This window comes from Lygodium microphyllum, chromosome 26, assembly GCF_053477565.2.
Source record: "Lygodium microphyllum isolate KBCC chromosome 26, Lygodium_microphyllum_v1.1.10, whole genome shotgun sequence".
Lineage (NCBI taxonomy): Eukaryota > Viridiplantae > Streptophyta > Polypodiopsida > Schizaeales > Lygodiaceae > Lygodium > Lygodium microphyllum.
The window spans coordinates 38,452,090-38,474,124 of NC_141160.1; the positions used below are offsets into that span (position 1 = coordinate 38,452,090).

Here is a 22,035-nt window from a genome sequence, read left to right on the forward strand (position 1 = left end):
CTTAATCACAAGGATTTGATAAGAAGAGTGATAGAGAAGAGAGATAAGAAATCTCAGAAAGAAAGAATGTATCCTACAATAGAGACACAAGAAATACCAAAAACCTAGCTATAGAAGAGTCTTTGATTTAGATCTTAGACAATACACATGAATCCAATTCAAATAAGTTTGAGATGGTAGCTCAAGTTAATTTTATTGAGAGAATAGCTTAGTCTGAGACGATATCTTAGAGATACCATGTATACATAAATTTAATTACTGTACATATGATCCAAAATTAAGACATAGACCCCTTTGCTAAGAATAAAACCTATTTATACATAGATTTCATTCAAGACAAAGAAACCTGCATAAATCCAAAAGCTCTATATTGGAGCTTTCAAAAGATGCACATTTCAACCCAAAATAAATTGTTGCATCAAGATCTTCACTAGTAAGTCCAAAAATCTTCAAATCTGTCCATAGTATGACTCATCGGGATAGTTAGAGATAAGAGAAGACACCTCGATCAAGAGAGCTTGGATTGTCAAAGCTATGGATTGCAATATTCAACCTGCATACCTTGTAGTATTCAGCTTGTATACCTTATTACACCTAGATCAAGAAAGCTATGGATTGCAATATTCAGTATGTATACCCTATATAACAACAGTGATCTAGTGTAGATCAATCCATAAAAGACCTCCAAAAACTCTCTCTCTTCAAGCTTTGCTCTCTTTTAGTGTTACCCTGCTATGAGTTGCTTCTCTTACTGAACAAAATGCATGAGATATCTCCCTTTTCCTTCACATTTTTTATCATTGAATTCCTTGATAGTGTCGCTATTCTTCTTGAACAAAAAGTGAACAAACTCTTATGTAGCGAACAAACAGACAAGGAAATTCGACTTGAAGCTATAAGAGTTTGTTCGATGGTGTACGATCATTGAATTCCTTGTCACGATCGTACACCAGCGAACAAACAAACAAAGAAAATCGTCAAAATTAAGTAAATATAAAATCTTCTTGTAAATAATAGATGCATTGCAATCAAAGCATGGCAAGAGGTCCTACCTCATTTTGGTATCCAATAAAATGAAAAAGAGAAAACGGAATTTCATGTTTGGTAGCCTAGGAGCATATGATAACTACAAAGAAGTGGCATATTAGACCTTTAGAGCTTTCACTCTCCAAGCAATATGGGAAGCTATGTTGAAATTAGTGTTTGAGAAGAACATAGCATTAAGCAAAAAAGTTTTGGGGTATAGCTTGTATATTGGGAAAGTTTGGGAAAAGAGATTTGGCTAGGGTTATGGAAGTAATGACCTAGTTGAATCTTTTTTAACTTGTGTGTGTGCACAACGTGTATATCAAATATATTTATTAATACAATTATTATCTTTTTGTATCTAAGAGGAGTATTGTGTTTTAATACTTAGTTTTAATATGTGTATTATAATTATTAATATATATAAAAATAGTTAACATGTATACATATAATTATAACTAAGTATGATGATGATGATGATGATATTGTACGTTAATTGAATAATGTGCATATAAATTAATAGGTTAATGTGTTTATTCAGTAATTATGCATATTAATCATAGTTTTAATACATTAACATAATTAATTGAGTATTAATCATTAACTATTAATACATTAATTAATTGCCCATAAAACATATATATTGCACATGTATAAAATTATTTATAAATAAGTTAATGTATATACATATTATGTTTTATGTATATGTGTTAATATATAATTAACGTTAGTATGTATAATGATAAAATAATAGAATTGATTGGATACTAGTTATTAGTTATTAAAGTTTTGATAATTATTAATAAAAGATGTGTGATTGTATTTCTGTTAATGTAGTATACTTATATAGTTATGTATATATGCTATTAATTATTGAATATGAGAGAGAGAGAGAGAGAGAGAGAGAGAGAGAGAGAGAGAGAGAGAGAGAGAGAGAGAGAGAGAGAGAGAGAGAGAGAGAGAGAGAGAGAGAGAGGAAGGAGGAGGAGGAGGAGGAGGAGGAGGAGGAGGAGGAGGAGAAATTCTCAATATAGTTTATGGGTTGTCAAATACATGTAATGTTGTAGGCTTAATGTGAGTAAAAATCACCATTAAATGATAGGCTCAATGTGAGGATAATATATATGCTATGATAGGCTCAACGTGAATAAAAATTGTGATTAAATATAATTGTATTTGATAACCTTTGAGAAATCATCATAAGGGTTCTTTGGAGATAGGTTAGACTTGATTCTACTAATGTTGGTCTTCTTCCACTCGCTATATTATATGAGTGAGTGCCACATTCCCATATATTACATTTTCATGTCTTCAACATTGTATTAGTCGAAATTGCTAAACTTATTATGTTTTTTATATCAACGTCCCATGAACCCTCCGGCGACATGAATCGTGCTTTTTTTAATAATACGGTATTATATTAAATTAATCCAAAAAAAAGGTTTACATCTTCCACCCACCAAAAGGTATTATATTGAACCTCAGCACAAAGCACCCACAAAAGAACACCAGTGCAAGGAGAATCTAGGCATAGTGCATCAAATATTAGTGCACCCAATATTTGATGTTCTCTAACTTTTGGCTCGACATTGTTGCCCTCAGCAGAGACCCTCAGAATTAGAGAAATGCCTGTTCTCTTCCATCGCCCACATGACATATCAAAGACGAATTCAAGACACAGAAGAGTACAAGAACTGTCTCATGGTCTCACAAGCGGAAACTACAGTCAGGTAACTCCCTTCCCTACAGACCCCCCTCGTGTATTCTGTGTATTTCTCCCCTGAGTGTGGATGTTCATTATACCAATTGCAAGACTGTCAGAGAATAATCTTTGCCGGAGAAAAACTCCTCAACAGGACACTTGCAGCCATCGAACAGACGGACCCAACATGAAGATGATGAACAACTTGCAGTGCCTTAGGAGACGACCTGAACTTCTCCCCTGAAATAGACTGACCCAACATGAAGATGAAGAATTTGCAGTGTCTTAGAAGACGGCCTGGAAGAAGGAGAATGCGTTACATCATAAAGCACACCAAGAGGAAAAAGGAGAGATTGATGCTTACCTTCAGCATTTGACTAGACAGAATGCAACACGATACTGCTCGGCCACGCGCCGTTGTGGCCTTATTAAAGCTTTGCAGCAAGGAAAACGACTTGGACAGAGGTAGCATGATACATGCCGATGTTGCCCGAATAGGATTGCTCGAGCGAAACTCGTATGTTGCCAGTGCCTTAATAAATATGTATGCCAAATGTGGCTCACTTGCAAAAGCACAAGAAGTGTTTGAGAGGCTTTTGGTCCACCCCGTTGTTGTCTGGAACGCCCTAATTGCAGGACTTACTCAGCATGGGTGCGGTAAGCAAGCTCTGGACTGCTTTGAGCAAATGCAAGTTGAGTGTGTTTCTCCAAATACAGTCACTTATCTTTGCGTTCTTAAAGCCTGTGGTAGCACCCTAGCTGGAGTCAAGGGTCGAGATATGCATGCTAAGATTGTTGGATTCGGCTTGCTGGGTAAAGATGTCCTTATTGGCAGTGTGTTGGTGGACATGTATGCTAAATGTGGGTTGCTTGCAAAAGCACAAGAAGTGTGTGACAACTTGCCAACCCGAGATGTAGTTACATGGAGTACCCTTATCACAGGTTATTCTAAACAAGGACATGCTGAGCAAGCATTGAAGTGTTTTGAGCAGATGCAGCTAGAGGGTGTCCCTCCAAATGCAGTCACCTTCACTTGCATCTTGAAAGCTTGTGCAAGCATTGGAGCTGCAGACAAGGGGCAAAAGATTCATGCTGAGATTGTTAAAGAGGATTTATTGGCACATGATGTTGTTGCTGGTACTGCATTGGTAGACATGTATGCCAAATGTGGCCTGCTTGCAAATGCACAGGAAGTATGTGACAAGCTGCCAGCTCGTGATGTGGTCACATGGAGTGCACTAATCGCAGGATATGCTCAACAAGAGCATGGTGAGCAAGCACTGGAGTGTTTTGAGCTAATGCAACATGAGGGCTGCTTGCCAAATGCTATCACCTTTACTTACATCCTTAAAGCCTGCGGGATCATTGGAGCTGCAGACAAGGGCCAAGAAATTCATGCTCGGATTATCAGAGAGGGGTTGTTGGAGAAGGATATTGTTGTAGGAAATGCATTGGTAGATATGTATGCGAAGTCTGGCCTGCTTGCAGAAGCTCAAAAGGTGTGTAGGAAGCTTCCAGTTCGGGATGTAGTTACATGGAGTGTGCTTATTGCAGGGTATGTGCAACAAGGGCATGCTGAGCAAGCAGTGAATTGTTTTGAGAGCATGCAACTTGAGGGCCTTTCTCCAGATGCAGTCACCTTTGCTTGCATCTTGAAAGCCTGTGGCAGCTTAGGATACGCAGACAAGGGGGAAGAAATATATGCTGAGATTGTTAGAGAGGAATTGCTGGGTAAAAGTCTTCTCATTGATACTGCATTGCTAGACATGTTTACTAAATGTGGCCTACTTGCGAGAGCACAAGAAGTATTTGACAAGCTTCGAGTTCGAGATGTCGTTGTATGGAGTGCATTAATTTCAGGATATGCTGAATGTGGGCTTGGAGAGCAGGCACTGAAGTGTTTTGAAAGGATGCAACTTGAGGGCATCTCCCCAGATGCAGTTACATTACCTTCCATCTTGAAAGCCTGTGGTAGTCTGGGAGCTACTGAGAAAGGCCAAGAAGTACATGCTGAGATTGTGAGACAGGGTCTGTTGGAGAAAGATCATGTTGGCATTGCACTGATGGATATGTATGGCAAATGTGGTCAGCTTGCAGAAGTTCAATGTGTGTTTGACAAGCTTCCTGTCCAGGACATAGTTTCATGGAATGCACTCATCACAGGATATGCTGTGCATAGTGAAATAGAACATGTTTTCTCCTCATTTGATAAAATGATAGGGGGAGGTATAAAGCCAGATTGTATCACATTCAATATTCTTTTAAGTGCATGCTGTCATGCAGGTTTACTGGATGAGGGGCAGAGGTACTTTGAGTCTATGGGCACAGAATATGACATCACTCCCACTTTAGAGCAATACACTTGCATGATTGATCTCTTTGCTCGTGCAGGGCACCTACACAAGGCGGTGGCACTGATTGAGGAGATGCCGTTTCCTGCTAATCTTATTGTGTGGCATATTGTGCTGACTGCCTGCCAATTGTGGGGAAATGTGGAGCTTGGAAGACTGGCCTTTCAACACCTGGTGAGATTGGAGCAAAAATAACTTGCAGGTTGTTAGTTCATCAACCAGAAATGGTGGAAAAGGTGAAAGGTACAACAGTGTTCATACTTAAAGCATTTGCAAAATGAGTTTGTCCATACAAGCTGAATTTTTTGGCTTAAAATGTTGCAAAGTGGTCTCAAAAGGTTTAAGTTTGAAAGGAAATGGTTGCCAGTCTGCAACCGTTGAAAGTTTGAATCACCTACATTGGCAAGGGATGGTTTTGACAATGCTAAGAGAAAGGTTTTATGCAAGCATGGTGGAGAGTTGTATATGGAATGCTTGGCCAAAGGAACACAATTAGATGGTTTTTGGGAAATGTCAGATGTTGCTGCCAGCCATCTGCAAAAATAAGCATAGAAATTTTGCTGAAGATGCTTACAACTTGGACAGTGAATTTGATGAGTGAATGATGCTGGTATAAATGCAATTAGCCATTTTCTATGCAACTTGAAGTGTTGATGCTTGGTTAATGTTAACGGATGAAGTTCACATGGATTACTGAAAAGTTTGGTGTCCAAGGTGGCTGTGTGTTGTCTTCAGTGGCTGAAGCTGAGCATTCATGCTTCTTGTGACCCATGCAGACCAATATGTCTCAATTACCAGCCAGCGGTAGGTCAGCTTCTTACTCCAACCTATAAAAAGGCTGCTTTCTATCCCTGGTAGATTGCACCCAGGCTACCATGTACTTTCACTCTCTTTGATTGTACTCAATGTCCTGTCATCTCAGATTCCTAGATTACCTGCTCTGCACAGCAGATCAGCCTTGTGCATCATTGTTCAGCCTCATCCGTTGACATGCAGGTGTGCCTAGGCTGCTAGGTGCATAATACACTTGCAAGATTCTTTCAGTAGTGTAGTTCTGCCTTGACATCTGAGAATCCATTTCTCATAAGCAACTGGCCATGCATACATTGACCATATATACAGGAGCATCTCGGATATAGATTCTAGCAAGATATGTTTTTCCAAGCTTGGGATTAGCATGTAATTGACTCCCATCTCTTATGACAACCTTGTAACTCCCAGCTCTTGTGGCAAGCTACTAAAAGAAGAAAAGAAGTTGAGTAGAGTCTCGTCGATATTGGTGCTGTTTAAAAACATTAAGGTAAAAGTAGAAAACACTTTGAATTCTAATAAGCATATATTTCATAATCATGCAATTTATGAAAGTCCTTGAGATAGGAGATATATTTATTATGGGAGTCAAAATCATGTCCATATAGAATCATTGCTTTGTTATATCATTTATTGGAAAAATATAGCTTTTGTAGGTGTATTGCTTCCATGTTTTTCAAAGTAGAGACCAAAGGAGTTTGCTTCAACTTTGATGATTGCGAGCTATTCAATGTAGAGATGGATGATTTGAAGCATTTGGTGAGAATATCTATATAATAGATGGTGTCTTGAAATAAGGAGTGATTGAAGAGTGAATATATCTTGTCTTGATCATTTATCATTTGGTGTGGCACTAATGATGAAAATGAAATGATATCATTCTTTGCTTTAGTCCATTCATCAATAACAACCTTGAATTGTGCATACAATTCATGTCCATATTGAATTGGCTCTTATCCATAAACTTGATCACTTCATGTGTTGAATGGGATTTGCTTAAGTGAACTAGTTAGGTACGGTCGAAGTTCTTTAATCAAGATAGAGTTTCCATGATCATTATTAGATATTTTTGGTGTTGAATTTGTTCAATATTCAAATATAGATTTCTTAGTTGAAGTTACAAAGAAGCAAGCGTAGCGCATTAGATTCATTTACTTTCTCATCACTCTAGTTATGTTTATGTTTGAACTATAAGCTAGCATAGAACATTAAATCAGTTTAACTTTATATTTTAAAAATACATATATAGATACCTGTTTAAAAATGATTTCTTAAGAAATAAGACGTCTGATCATGCGGCAAAATCTAACCGAGTAATATCACAAGATCAATAAAATATATGCGAGGATTTCTTTGAGGTAAATTATGTTATAATAAAGTCAATTTTTCATAGCTACCTTTGTATCACTAATTATAAGTATGTTTGGGCTAGTGACTAGAGAGCATTGTAACTAGTTGCAATGTCTTATCATTATAATGTCAACAATACTCAAATTCTAAAAAGGCCTTTAAATTAATCATACAAAAGAGAGATTTATAAATGCTAGTTATCAAAATAAAATTTAGAAAATTATACATTTGACTATATAGCAAAAACTAATCAAAACTAATGCCATAAGATCAAAACAATTGACACATGAAAAATTAATTGAAGTAAGATATACTTTATTTGAGTAGGTCTTTCATCTATACTACTTTATTATTTTTGTTGTAGTTTCGAAAATCCACGAACCAACCTCCTTCCCAAACCTCCCCTTTTTAATTAAAACCCCCTCTCTCATGTGTAATCTCTTCCTCTCTCTTTTCGCTCTCCTTTTTAATTAAACCTCTCTCTCTCTCTCTCTCTCTCTCTCTCTCTCTCTCAAATCAAACTTTTTAGAAGCGCTCTTTCTCCCCCTTTTTAAATCAAAACTCTCTCTCTCTCTCTCTCTCTCTCTCTCTTTCTTTCTCTCTCTCTCTCTCTCTCTCCTCCCCTTTTTTTAGTTTTAACTAAATCAAACTTTTCGATTTAAACTTTTATCCTTTTCTCTTTCTTTTAATTAAATATTTTTAAAATCCTTTTTAAAATAATCTCATTTAGTTTCTCTCTCTCTCTCTCTCTCTCTCTCAATTTTAATTAAATCAAACCTCTTAGTTTAAAGTCTTTTTTTTTCTCTTCTTTTAATTAAATAAAATTTAAATATTTTTTAAAACAGATTTTTTCATATACTTTGAGAGAGAGAGAGAAGAAGAAGAAGAAGAAGAAGAAGAGAGGGAGGAAAAAGAAGAAAGAGAAGCTTTTTTAAATTTAAACCTTTTTAACGGCCTTCCCGAACTGGCCTCCTTTCCAAACCTCCCTTTCTCTCTCATGTGTAATCTCCTCTCTCTTCTCCCTCCCCCTTTTAATTAAACCCCCCTCTCTCACACATGTAGGCTCTCCCTCTCTCTTTTTTAATTAAATCAAACTTTTTACAATCTCCCCCTTTTTAAATCAAAAGTTTCTCTCTCTCTCTCTCTCTCTCTCTCTCTCTCTCTCTCTCTCTCTCGCTCTCTCTCCTCCTCTTTTGGTTTTAATTAAATTAACATTTCCTTTTTTTCTTTTTTCTTCTCTTTTAATTAAATAATTTTAAAAGTTTTTTTATTTTTTCTTTTAATTAAATATTTTAAAAGACTTTTTTAATGTAAATTTTTTTGATATAGTTTTCCATACACTTTGTGAGAGAGAGAGAGAGAGAGAGAGAGAGAGAGAGAGAGAGAGAGAGAGAGAGAGAATAATAATAATATGAACACAAAGAGAATTTTTAACATGCCTTAAGAGAGAGAGTATGAACACAAAGAGAGAGGGGGGAGGGAAGAAGAAGAAGAATAGAGAGAATATGAACACAAAGAGAGAGAATTATAAAGAGAAAAGATAAAATTTAGAGACAGAGAGAGAGAATAATAATAATAATAATAATAATAATAAGAAAGAAAGAAAGGAGAGAGAGACAAGAGAGAGAGAGAGAGAGAGAGAGAGAGAGAAGAAGAAGAAGAAGAAGAAGAAGAGGAGTAGAAAGAAAATAGAGGAAAAAGAAAGTTTTTTTAATTTTTCAACCTTTTTTTATATAGTTTTTGACTTGAGAGAAAGAGAGAGAGAAAATATATAACTTGACAAAGAGAGAGAGAGGGGAGAGGGGGAAGGAGAAAAATAGAGCAAGAGAAAAACACTTGAGAGAAAAAAAGGAAAAGAAAATGAGAGAGAGAGAGAGAGAGAGAGAGAGAGAGAGAGAGAGAGAGAGAGAGAGAGAGAGAGAGAGAGATCCAAAGCTATTAATGTGTAGGAAACGCTCAAATATAATATTATAATAGAAAGTTGCTAGAATTTTTTTAAGTCACGGAGAGAGAGAGAGAGAGAGAGAGAGTCTGTGTGTGTGTGTGTGTGTTTTGATAAAGATCCAAGGCTCTTAAAATTTTGAGAAGTCCAAATGTAGTATTGTGGTATTATAGGAGCGAGTTGCTAGAATTTTTTAAAGCTAGAGAGAGAGAGAGAGAGAGAGAGAGAGAGAGAGAAGAAGAAGAAGAAGAAAAATGAGGAGAGAGAAAGAGAAAGAGGGGGAGAGAGAACAAAAACTAAGAGAGAGATATAGAGACAAGAAAAGAAAAAAGAAGAGAGAGAGAGGAAAAGAAGAGAGAGAAAGAGAGAAGAGAAGAGGAAAGAAGAAATAAGAGAGGAGAGAAGAAATAAAATAGAGAGAGAGAGAGAAAATAAATAATATGAGAGGGAGAGAAGAAAACAAAAAAGGCAGGAAGAGAGGGGGAGGGAAGAAGAGAGAACAAAAAATAGGAGAGAGAAAATTAAAAAGTAGGGAGAGAGAAAAAAAGGGGGGAGAGAGAGGAAACAAAGAAGAAGAAGAAAAGGACATTTTCCAATTCCACTTTAGATAAAAATCCACTTCCAAGTACACCAAATTGTAACCTCATGAGCATCATTGAATGCTCTAATTATAGTCCTCATAACTTTCTTTTTTCTCCTCAAAGTGGCCTTCACAATCCTTTGGCCTTCTTCAAGGTCTTCACGAGCATTCAAAGTCCAAAATGCAAGGCTTGTTGACATTATTTATATATTGCTCTAAGTTGTTGAGGCTATGAACTAACTTCCTTTGAAACTTGTATGTACAATACTTACAGCACTTTTACCATAGCCACTCTAAACCTACTCCTTCTCCAACATGTGCCAAACTTCTTAGTCCTTAGTACATTCAATATCTTTGTCTTGTTCATTTTCATCATCTTCTTGATTGTCCTCTTGCTCATTTTCTATACTATCATTAATAAGCTCAAGATCTTGCTCATTTTTCATATTCTCCATTAGTAAGCTCTATGTCTGATCTGTCCTCTTCATATACGCATGAATCTCTTCTTTTAAACAATTTGATACTCTTTTCTACAACTAGAATCTTCACATATGTACCATCCAACTCAAAGAGCATAGGTAGCAATGTTGCACACTTGCTTAAGAATGTAGGAACCAAACCATCTAACCTTCCTGATGGTACTATGGTGATTGTCCAAGATGTTATCATGTACAAGTCAGTCTCCATCCTCACTACATGTTGGTCTTAGTGCTTTTTGTTAAATCTCTCTTTATTTTGAAATCTAGTTGTCCTCAATCTTTCTATTGCAATCTCTATGTCTTTTGGCCTTCTTTTCAAAAATGACAAATCCTTAGAGTTAGCAACTCTTCGCTAGTCATCCCATCCTCCCATGACAAGACACTCCATGTGGTAGAAACTTCTTCTATTGGCATGATCAAAATTTTCCCATACATTTGTTGCAGCCCTCATATATCCTATCATGGCACACTATGTGGTACGATCAGCCCATAATGCATACAAAAGTAATCATGGCCACTTTCTAACTCTATCTCTGCATGCCTTTGCTAATATCTTGATAATTGGAGGTTGCCTTTGCCCTCTCTCGCGCTACTGCATGCCACTCTCTAACTCTACCTCTCCATGCCTTTGCTAATAGTACCTTGAAAATTGGAGGATACCCTCTCTCGCTTTTTTCATTGCTTTCCAGATTATAAGTTGATGTCAGTGCAAGTTTGATCCCTAGTCTAGAGAATAATTCCCTAGCCTCATTAGCATTACGTTCTCCTCTATCTATAGTAATAGTATCCACACATCCATAGTGACAAAACACTTCCTCTAGTAGAAACCTCCATATGTCATTTGTAGCTTTGGTCCTCAAGGCTCTTCCTTCAACTTGATTAGTAAGGTCCTCACAAGCAAACATAATATAGATCATTTGCCAGAGTCATGTAGGCATGGTCACAAGATCAACAAACCATTTATAAATGCATTGATAAAGGATAGGCAAGATATAAAAACCATCTCTATGTCTCACTAAAATGAATACATCTAGAAAAAGCTCCAAGATTAAACAAACTGTAAAACATCTTTATACGTACCCTTCCACCAATAACTCTCCTTAATATTTTCAAAAGTAGCAAAAGCTCCTCTATGACAAGCCTAAAGACTTTCATAAAATTCTTGCATAACGTGCAATTGAGTAGCCTTGTCACAAATCACTTGTAGTGAAGAACCTTTCTTTCTCTTTGAATGCTTCTAAAGGAAACCGTCTTTCATAATATAGTTGTATGCTTTCCTCTTGATTCTCGTATACTATTCATATATCAATTCATCTTTCTTTGTCAATGTACTCAAGTATTGCCCAATTTTCAGCCACTCTCTCTTATATAATTCTTCCAAAAACATTTCCAATGTTGAAATGTAACATCTATAGTGTTCTTCCTCTCTACTATCCATGCTTTTTCTATTGTCATACACACATTTCTTACCATTGTACTCACTATTACAACTATGTACTTGTCAACCCTTATGTTGTACCTAACATATTAATTGTTATCCTTACATTTATGAGTGTTGTACCTACATATACAATAGATGTCAATTCATTTTCAATAGTTGTACATGTACTTTCTACTTTAAATTCACCCTCATCATCACCATTCATAATCTCATCCTTATCTTTAAACCATGCCCTGAATAACATATCAACCACCATAGTATTTTTTATTGCAATATGCTGAAACTCACAATTTAGCAACTTAATATAGGCAATCCATCTCAACATGGCAATGTTTGGAATAGCACAACTTACAACCATACCAAGCAAAGGAAAATAATATAATACTCCTTATCACATTCAAGGGTTGTAAAACACCCCATAATTCCCTCTTAGCTTGTGGATATCTCCTCTGTCTCTCATTTAAAACCTTTGCTCCAAACTTGACTACATACATGTTTTTTTATCATCATCTTGACCAATTGCCAAGATAGGGATGGTATCCATTGTAATGACAATGGGTCTCTCATTTGAGTAGCCGGTCTTTTGTAAAGTAGGTGCAGTGTTCAACAACTTCTTCAATTTTATCATGCTCTTTGCATGTATTCTTCCCCATTGTAATTTCTACCCCTTACATAATACTAATAAAGGTCATCAACAACATGTGAAAAATGTTGTATTCAAATGAGATAGAATACACATGCTCCTAAAAATACCCTTACCTCTGAAATGGAAGAACAAGTTTCATGTATCTTGTCAATTGCATCAACTTTGCTTGAGATGGCCTTCTACCATAAGGCTCATACATATGATAAAAAATCAACACTTCATCTACTCCACATATGAACTTTTGAGTAGAAAGAGTAAGATGGATCTTTTCTAGTCTAGCCATCTCATAGTCGACAATGTGACTAGCAACAAAATTCCTGTAGTCCTAATCATTCATTAGCTTCATCTTTCTCTTCCTCTACACACCCTTGCATAGGTATATCATCCAAGAATTACATAGTTAAATAAGAAATATAATGTAATGAAGGAGACCTAGGAGAGAGAAAAAGAAAGATAAAGACTGCACGAAGAGAGAGAAAGAGGGTGACAAGGAGAGAGAAAAACTAGGAGTAGAGAGAGAAAGACAAGAAGAGGAGAGAGAAATGGCTGGCAGCCATGGAAGGACAGAGAAGAAGGTGAAAGGACAGATGTATATTTATCAAATGGTGCCTATGCAGTGTCCCTTACACCTTTTATACTTAGGTCAACTTGACCTAAGTATTTCCCCTCCATTACAATCCATCCCCACTCAAAATGAAGTTTTTGTCCTCAAAAACAAAGATCGGACTTATTGGTATAGCCAAGTAGTGGGCTGCAGAGTACTACTCTGTACAACATTACAAGTGGAAAAAGATAGTGGGGGGGTTCTTGGCATAGACCCAGTAAAAGATTGCCTAATATTCAAGAGTAGTACTAGTCTATGCAGAGGGTCAAGGCCATCCTGTAGCCACCCGGATCAAAAGGGAAAGTGGTATCGCTACCATGCATTGGATCAGCTTCCAAAAGGTCAAAGTCAAGTATAGCTGGAAGCATGATCAGCATGGTGGTATTCTCTAGCTCTTTCATAAGCCTCTCAAGCATCACCATGCTCTGTATGACTGAAGCATATGAGGCTGAAGTTGCCATTACATGGACTGCATCAGCCCCTAAGTGCTGCATATTCATGGACCCTGCATTCTTAGTGATGTCCAAGCATTTAAACTGCAGGTCTGTGGACTGAAGGGGCTCCCGCATGGGGTCATGATCATCCAAATCCACATGCTGCCCATGATCTTCTTTCTTGAACTAAAGTTTTTGTTGTGGACCCATACCAAAATGGTCTTCAACAAGATCTTCTCCATCCTTTGCATCATAATACTCTAATACCAAGAGTATTTTGGCAGTCTTTGCCCTACATGTGGCTTGATGATTACAAGATATTGGCTTGGCACATCGATAGCATAAGCCCGCAGCATGCAATTCCCATATCGTATCACTAGTAAGATGTCTAATGCATTTAGCCTTAGATAGCAATTTACACACCTGCTCATCACCATTGGTCAGCTCAGTAATAGTTCTGACATGCTGCTCATAGTCATCTTGTTGCTCATGTACAATAGATGGCTGTCCATGCTCATGACCGTAATGCTCATGCTGTCCATATGGATGGTCATACCAATGTGGTTGCTGCTCATAATGGTATTCATGCTGTCCATACTGCATATGGTGATAATAGCCCTACTGCGCATCAGAGGGACAATTTGGTTGAGCATATGCATTTTCTTCCACTGATGTTTGTTGCTCACGTACATAAGCATGCTGCTCATATACAACAGATGGCTATCCATGCTCATGACCATAATGCTCATGCTGTCCACATGGATGGTTGTAGCAATGTGGCTGCTACTCATAATGATACTCATGCTGTCCATACTGCATGTGGTGATAATAGCCCTGCTGCGCATCACACGCATAACCGTCATAAGCATGCTGCCTTTGATCATTGATCCCACAGCATTGGTCATGCTGTCCATAATCTCTATGAGAATGCATGTCACAAAAATGTTCATGCTGTCCATAATGGCCATAATCATGCTGCCCGTGATAGCCATACTGCTGATCAAATCCATTGGAGTATGATCCACCCTCATGAAAAGGTACATAGCCTAGGTGTTGCCCAAAGTCGTATTGTATAATACTTTGGTTATCAAAATTTCCCATATGTGATTTAGCTTAGCACCGGCAACAACTGACCTATATTGTTTGCCACATCAGAGCATCAAAAGATCCCTAGTGTTACTACTGAAAGTCAGATCTGCACACTGTTGTTTGCTATTGTATGTCACTCACTCTATACAGCACACTGTTCACTGTGTGTTAAAAGTTAATCAGACTTATCATCCAATGCTTTCTCCACTTAACATCTGCAAATCTGCAGCATTGGTGGCAGCAAACAAGCTCCCCAAGCTAAGTTGTAACTGAGCCCCTGAAAACTGTTGCACTTGCAGACAGCGAGCTATAGTATATGCATCATCAAGTAGTGTGTATGGCCTGAATTTGAAGGTGCCATTTTTTGAAGATGATAGGACTGATCACCCTGCAAGCCTTTGTGTCGCCACCAAGAAAGCCGATGAAGTGCTTGCACACACTTATAACCACATATATGGACTCTCCTCTTCACAGATGCCTTGCTGATGGCAGAACAGAAGTACCCATCTGTCACATAGAACTGCACTCCCTCCTTAGGGGTAGTGAAGGCAATGGTCCCATTTCCAGTTTGGCAATGAATTTGACAGTGACCTCATCTGCATCTTTGGGGTTTTGCCACTTCTAAGGGCAATGGAAATGTAACTGATGGATTGAACACCAGCCAGCTTGCAAGGAAAACAAGGAGATGTTGGTCTCTTGAAGTCCCTGTCAATCTGTCCACTTGCAAGCTTCTCCCTGAAATGATGATGGATGGTGGGCAGCAGCAAAGGCTTTCTCAAGTTGACATTTTGAACACAGTTGAATTTCCAGACTTGGAAATTCCCTCTTAGAGTTAGCATCTAATTTCTATGTATCTTGACATGGCAGCTGCTCATCTAGTATACCATCTGAGTAAGATGCCCACAATTTATAACTGATCCTATAATCTCTGAGTGGCATGCATTTGAGGTACTCCTTGTATAGCTTGGAGTAAGAATTTTTGATATAGTTTGCTGATTTAAGTTTGCATTTCAGTCTATTGACCTATGAGCCAAATAGCACAAAGAACTCCTCATAAATTTTCAACAGCTTCTTTGTCAATGCCTCCTACTGCATGCAGTCTTGTAGTGTAACCTTGTTTCTCTGATAGGGAACTTTTACCAACTTGATAAGCCCTCTTCCAAGTGACCAGAAATGCCTCGTTAATAAGCAAATCCTCTACTATGATGTTGGATCCATTCTAAAGCTTGCAAAAATCATCCTAAAGATTTTGCTGGTTGCATGTACGCAGCGGTCCACCTTGAATGTCAACATGAGTGTCAATTAGCAAGACCCTACCATTATCAATCCATCCTTGAGCTTGATGTGAACCTCAATTTCATAACCTTGTTGAGTAGCCAAAATCCTAGACCAATTCAACACTTCACACCAATCCACCTAATCTGGAGGGCTGGTACAACAAAGATAGAGAGTATCCTTGTGTCCACATGCAAGCTGAAGTATCCTCTAACAAGGAAAGGCGGTCAAACCAAAGGTGCCAACAATGTTTGCAAAGGCTAGTTCCTTGTTAAACCGTAGAAGAATGATCATGCTCCAGGTCTCAGTTGCTGCAGAAGTAAGCCTTTTCCAATGCTCATGTGTAGGCTGTCATGTAGGAGGCGGCAATATCCTTCAACTTTGAATGCATTACTGTTTCCACCACTATAATTGCCACTACTATTATTAGCATCAGTGTCTACACAACGATTGCGCTTGGCATCTTCCAAGCAATGAGCTCTAGTGCTCTCATCCCAAAATTCGTGATCAACTGGCTCCAGTGCCTGCTGCTCCAATAGTTGCAGCTCTGGTAAATTTCCAACTGAGTGAGATACACAATGTTACCATGAGCACCATTCAGATCTCAGCAGCAATAGCATCACAACCGTATAAGATCTTTGGCTCAAAATTTTGGAGGGCACTCCGAGAAAAGCGTGCAAGTGAATCCTCTAGACTGTCAGCCTGCCCCGCACCATGTCCATTGGATATGTAGCAGAATAGCAATTATACCCGCACATGCACCAGCTCCCAGCCGCAAAACTGGCATGAGTTTAGCATTGTCCTGCCCGGTTTATCTTCTGTACAGCCATAGAATTGCACTTGAAGCTTGCTCATAGCTATAGAACTTTACTGCAGAATTGGGTATAATTCGAGCACAATTTGTTCCATTGCCTTTGAAGAATCCAGCAATGCCTTCGTTTTGCCAGATGTATTTCAGCCCTTTATAGAGTAGTCCATGTCAATTTTGAGGGTTTCAATCTGTTGTGGAAATACCTCTTGCACTTTGAATTTAGAAAGAGAAAGACCTGTGAGTCACCCCTCACAAATCGAATGCCTCTGCCAGGATAGATCTTTGATCCGCTGAAGCGGCAGAGTTCAGTACTTTGAATTCAGAAACAAAAAGACCTGTGAGTCACCCCTCACAAATCGAACGCCTCTACCAAAATAGATCTTTGATTCGCTGAAGCGGCAGAGTTTAGTACTTTGAATTCAGAAACAGAAAGACCTATGAGTCACCCCTCACAAATCGAATGCCTCTGCCAGGATAGATCTTTGATCCGCTGAAGCGGTAGAGTTCAGTGACGTGTGCAGAGAAGGACACAGACATCGATACTGTCAGTATGGAAGGCTCTATAGAGGTGGCATATCCTCATCCCACAGCACTCTTTGGTGAGGAGTCTGCACCCAGCACGTCTTCCTCGGGAGGATCTGTAGCCATCACATCGCCTATTCTCGAGTTTCTTTTCCTTCACAAAGCCATCCGAGCAGAGCTTAGATGTCTTCACAAGGATGATTTGGCAGTGGAGAAAGGGGTAGAACAAGAGTTTCAAGCACTTCATGATCGCTATGAATTTTTGTGAGTTGTGTACACGCAGCATAACAACACTGAAGATGAGGTCATCTTTCCAGCTCTTAACAGTCGGGTGAAGAATGTGGCACAGACGTATTCACTAGAGCACAAGGAGGAAAGCGATTTGTTTGATCAAATGTTAGAGTTACTGAACTCAGCATTAAAATCAAAATCAGATGCTTCAATGAAGTTGCGACGTGATCTTATATGTTGTACAGAAGCTATTTAGACTACCCTCTACAAACGTGTCTAAAGAGGAAGAGTAGGTTTTTCCATTGCTCATCCAACATTTCAGTTTTGAAGAACAAGCTGGGCTCGTATGGTAGTTCATGTGCAGCATTCCGGTAAATCTTATGGCGGAGTTTCTTCCCTGGTTGGCTTGCTCCTGCAAGTACTCCGAGTGTCATCAAAATCCTCTGAACAAGCAGACCTCGACACCTCCTTCAAGACGAAAATGCACAGCATGGCCTCCTCTCAGGCAAAGGATCTGCAGGCTGCACCAAGGGCCAAGGGCTAGGTTAAGGGCTAAAGTCGTAGCAGCAGTCCTAGCCGCAACAACAGTAGCCGCCTCTCACCGAACAGAAAAAGCTCTCCAATATCACTAATCAGGTCAGGTAAAAGCCTGGGAGAATTTCAAATCCTTGGTGGACTTCAAACGAAGTGAAGATATGGCAACAACAGCTGACTTGGGTGTACCTTCCTCCAGTTTTTTGCCTTCAGTTTCTTCTGAAAAGTCTTCAATGCTGCCTGTCTTCTTCTTGGGAATGCCCACTGGTCACTCCAGTGCTCCCTCTAAGTGCTGCAGTGTCCTCCTCCACTAAACCCTAGAATATTACCTCAATGTTGAAAAATGACCTGCCATTTTTGTCTTTTTGTCTCCATTTTTGGTCCAAGCTCCATTTAAGACTCCAAGAAAGGCTGCCATCTCTGCCTACAGTACTCCCTGTGTACCTGTGTGTCTGAATAACTAGGGTTTTTGACTAAAAGGAGACTAGTTTTGAAAATGAGGAGAAAGAAAAGAAAGGATCTAAAAACTAAGCTCTGATACCAACTGTAATGAAGGAGACCTAGGAGAGAGAAAAAGAGAGATAAAGACTGCAAGAAGAGAGAGAAAGAGGGTGATGAGGAGAGAGAAAGACTAGGAGTAGAGAGAGAAAGACAAGAAGAGGAGAGAGAAATGGCTGGCAGCCATGGAAGGACAGGGAAGAAGGTGAAGAAGGTGGAAGGACATATGTATATTTATCAAATGGTGCCTATGCAGTGCCCCTTACACCTTTTATAGTTAGGTCAACTTGACCTAAGTATTTCCCTCCATTACATATAATCTCTCAATACCTTGTTCATAGCATTCATCATATGTGCCACTAAATTTGTTGCTCCTTGAGGAAGAGTGCACATACCCATTAAACCCAAGGGTGCCTTCGTAATGGTAATGTCCCTACTCTCTATTGCTAAATTGAAATTAATCATAGCCTAAATACAAGTCCCCCAAGGAATATATTGCTTTGCCAACAAATGCTTCTACAAAGTCATCAACCACAGGACCTACACTAGCAATCCTGATGGTCACCTTATAACTGGTTGCATATCCTAAATAAATCTCAAAGTTCTATTTTTCTTTACTATAATGAACCATCCATTCGAATAAGGGGCTGATGAAGGCTCCAAAACGTTCATTTTAATCTTCTCATTTAGCAAACACATGATCCTAGGGAAGTAAGCTTTTGGCACAGATATTAGGCATTCCATAGTATATGCAAGATGGTAAAATAACCATAGGAACCACAATACCTAGATTTACACAACCTATTTCAGATGGCTAGAATGAAAAAGCTTTAGAATTCTTTCATATCATCTTCTCAAAGAATTTTCTCTCTGTAGGTAAGAGAAATTCATTACAACCAATCTTTACCAATCTTTAGGTGATTTCCCAGTAAATTCGTGACCAATTCCCTTTAGATCCCTTAAGCATAGATGTTTAGATGCCAAATCATATAGTTCTTCATTGTTTGGTGGTAGTGGCATTACAACCAATTTAACCTATCCATAGTTTTGTACTTTATCTCTAGCATAACTTCAATATAGAAAAATCAATTTGTCATACATGCCAAAGATGCTCTCATCTACTACCAATAATCTATGCTTTTTCACACACACACACACACACACACACACACACACTCTCTCTCTCTCTCTCTCTCTCTCTCTCTCTCTCTCTCTCTCTCTCTCTCTCTCTCTCTCTCTCTCTCTCTCTCTCTCTCTCTCTCTCTCTCTCTCTCTCTCTCTCTCTCTCTCTCTCTCTCTCTCTCTCTCTCTCTCTCTCTCTCTATGTTCATAGACTCAATTCTTCGAAAACACATGGAACTTACTATTGTAAATTCAATAAATCCTACTGAAAAAGTATTTGTGCCTTCTCACAATAGTAGACAAAAGATTTTTCCATGCAGTACCACTATAGTCCCTCCTTATAGTAGTGCTCACTCAAAACTTGGTTCCCTAAACTCTTTCATGTTTGGTGGCAATGGATACTCCCTTAGCATGCCTATATTCCTAGCATGATGCAAATATACTATCAAGAATTGGATAGCTCTTTTCTCGTTGCTACTTTTGACTCATGTATAAGTTGACCTATCATCCAACACTTTTGTTTCCATGTGGATAGCAATGATATATGGCTAGCCCAAAATAATCAATTAAGTAGAAGTTTCATGTACAAAGAAATACTAATCATCGTGCACATCACCAGTGGTAACCCTCACATTTGGGCAAGCTACATAAATATCCCTTCGAGAGTTTTTTAATGCCCACATCCTCCATCCATGCACAACATCAACTAGCCATTCCTCATTTTCATGTAGACTTCTAACCATTACATTGATCTCTGACCCATATGATCTATAAGGACAATACCCAGAGTCCCAAGCTCCCCAATCTTCACAATTGTCTTTGTCGTTTCTTGAGCCCAATGATTTTAGTATAATGAGAATCAAACCTAAAGTCTCATCATCATTATAATACATCTACCTCACTCCCCTTTGTGTATTGCTCTGCAATTTATTGATCTATTAGACAATACATCAACTTTTGCACCTTCAACTACCATATTTACAACATCTAAAATAACACCTATATCATCCTCATGATCCACCTATATGCCGTGCAAACGAGGCTTTTCTTCTTTCTACACCATGGCATTTGTTAGTTCCCCCAAGAAACTATCATTTTCATTTAAGGATATTGATAATTTATTCATGAGATTCTCCTTTTGCAAGTCCAACAATTCCAAGTACTTCTCCCAAAGTAAACTCAACCCTGGTATTCAAGATGCACTCTTCAAGTATCTTCTTTAAATCAGTTGCAGTCTCGCAATGTCCTACTATAGTTTATACCCTAGCCATTTCCCCCTTTTCTTTCCATCCTGCTTTTTCTCTTGGGATGCATCTTCCATCACATGCTCTGGAATAGAACTAGCAGAAGCCCTAGACTAATTCGAATTTCCAGAAGTCACTCTCTTAGAAGGATCTGCATTATTCTCATCCCTTTTCCTTTTATTTTTCACAATCACATCCATGTTTTGAGTCTTGGCAAGATAAGCATAAGCTAAAAGTGAATCTAGTGGCACATCCTAATTCATCATCTCACAAATGCTCTTACCTACACTAGTTAATTTGGCCCTAGATATCTCACCCTTTTCAATTGTGTGCATTGCATGAGTCCAAATCTCTACTTTATTATTAGCCATACCAGATCTAGGATCTTTTTTAACATACAACCCAAAAGTGTCAACTTCCACTGCTACACATACATTCCTAGTAGCCATGTCCTCAAGCAATTTCTACATCCCACCTTTCCCAAAATTTGGTTCAAAAATTTTCCCACGAATGAATTTTTACATCTGGTCAAGACTGGTTTCTACATCCCACCTTTCCCAAAATTTGGGTCAAGTAGAAACCTTAAGGGTTGCACTCCACTCCTTTTCATCAAGCTTTACAACCTTAAGTTGTAGGTCACGCATCCCTTTAGCCAACTCGCCCATAGCATCATCTTTAACAAAAGGTGTTGTCGTAGACACGGCCTAATTCACTACAAGCTCTATCACCTTACTAAAGGCTGTCGATAACCCCAACGTGCAATCTGCCCCTTCTTCTTTACCTCTTATTAAGCATAGAGATAACATCTTTTACATTCTGCTAGTTTGTTTTCAACGCCCATTTTGTCATTTCATCTTCCAAGAGCTCTTCCAAGTTCACTTGCAAGGAAAAATCTGTAGCTTGCAAAACCAAATCTATTTTTTAGTCTCTAGAGCCTGTTGCTCAGCAATGTCCAATTGATCATGCATACACTCAAACTCATGCAATAAGATTCTAGGGATGCAATACCTTTATTAGACTTGATAACCCACTCCATGAAAGTCCTACAAGTAACCAAGCATGTGTCCTCAATGAAAAATTATTCTCTTAATGCTTTCTAAAACTCATCCTAGCCTACATCTTTCATACACAACTTAGTGATACACGGCTTTAGTTTATTCACTATGAGCCATATAAAATACTAACTCCAATTAATTTCAACTATCCCAAAAAAGGCATTTTTTCTATTGCATACAACTTTTGATAGGCCAAAACATTTTGATTATCAAATAATTTTAATTGGCTTTCAACAACCTACAAAGCTTTTAATGACAATAGATTCATGTTTTGTAGATGTTTGCAGCT

General features: G+C 38.4%; 1 protein-coding gene across 3 annotated transcripts; it reads left to right on the forward strand.

Annotated features, from left to right (window-relative positions):
- The first annotated feature begins 2,547 nt into the window (after window positions 1–2,547).
- LOC148013162 (pentatricopeptide repeat-containing protein At2g39620-like) lies at window positions 2,548–6,325 on the forward strand. Of its 3 annotated transcripts, none has more exons than XM_087668355.1 (2): window positions 2,548–2,756; window positions 2,840–6,325. In XM_087668355.1, exon 2 carries the CDS (start codon window positions 3,115–3,117, stop codon window positions 5,272–5,274), a length of 2,160 nt encoding a protein of 719 aa, XP_087524481.1. In that variant the 5' UTR covers window positions 2,548–2,756; window positions 2,840–3,114; the 3' UTR covers window positions 5,275–6,325. The 3 variants fall into 3 exon arrangements, with proteins under 3 accessions (XP_087524481.1, XP_087524478.1, XP_087524479.1); XM_087668352.1 differs by having other exon boundaries at window positions 2,848–6,325; XM_087668353.1 differs by having other exon boundaries at window positions 2,883–6,325.
- The last annotated feature ends 15,710 nt before the right edge of the window (window positions 6,326–22,035 follow it).

Excerpts from the sequence above, each read along its gene's own strand:
- LOC148013162 (XM_087668355.1), top strand. The coding sequence starts at position 3,115 with ATGCAACACGATACTGCTCGGCCACGCGCCGTTGTGGCCTTATTAAAG.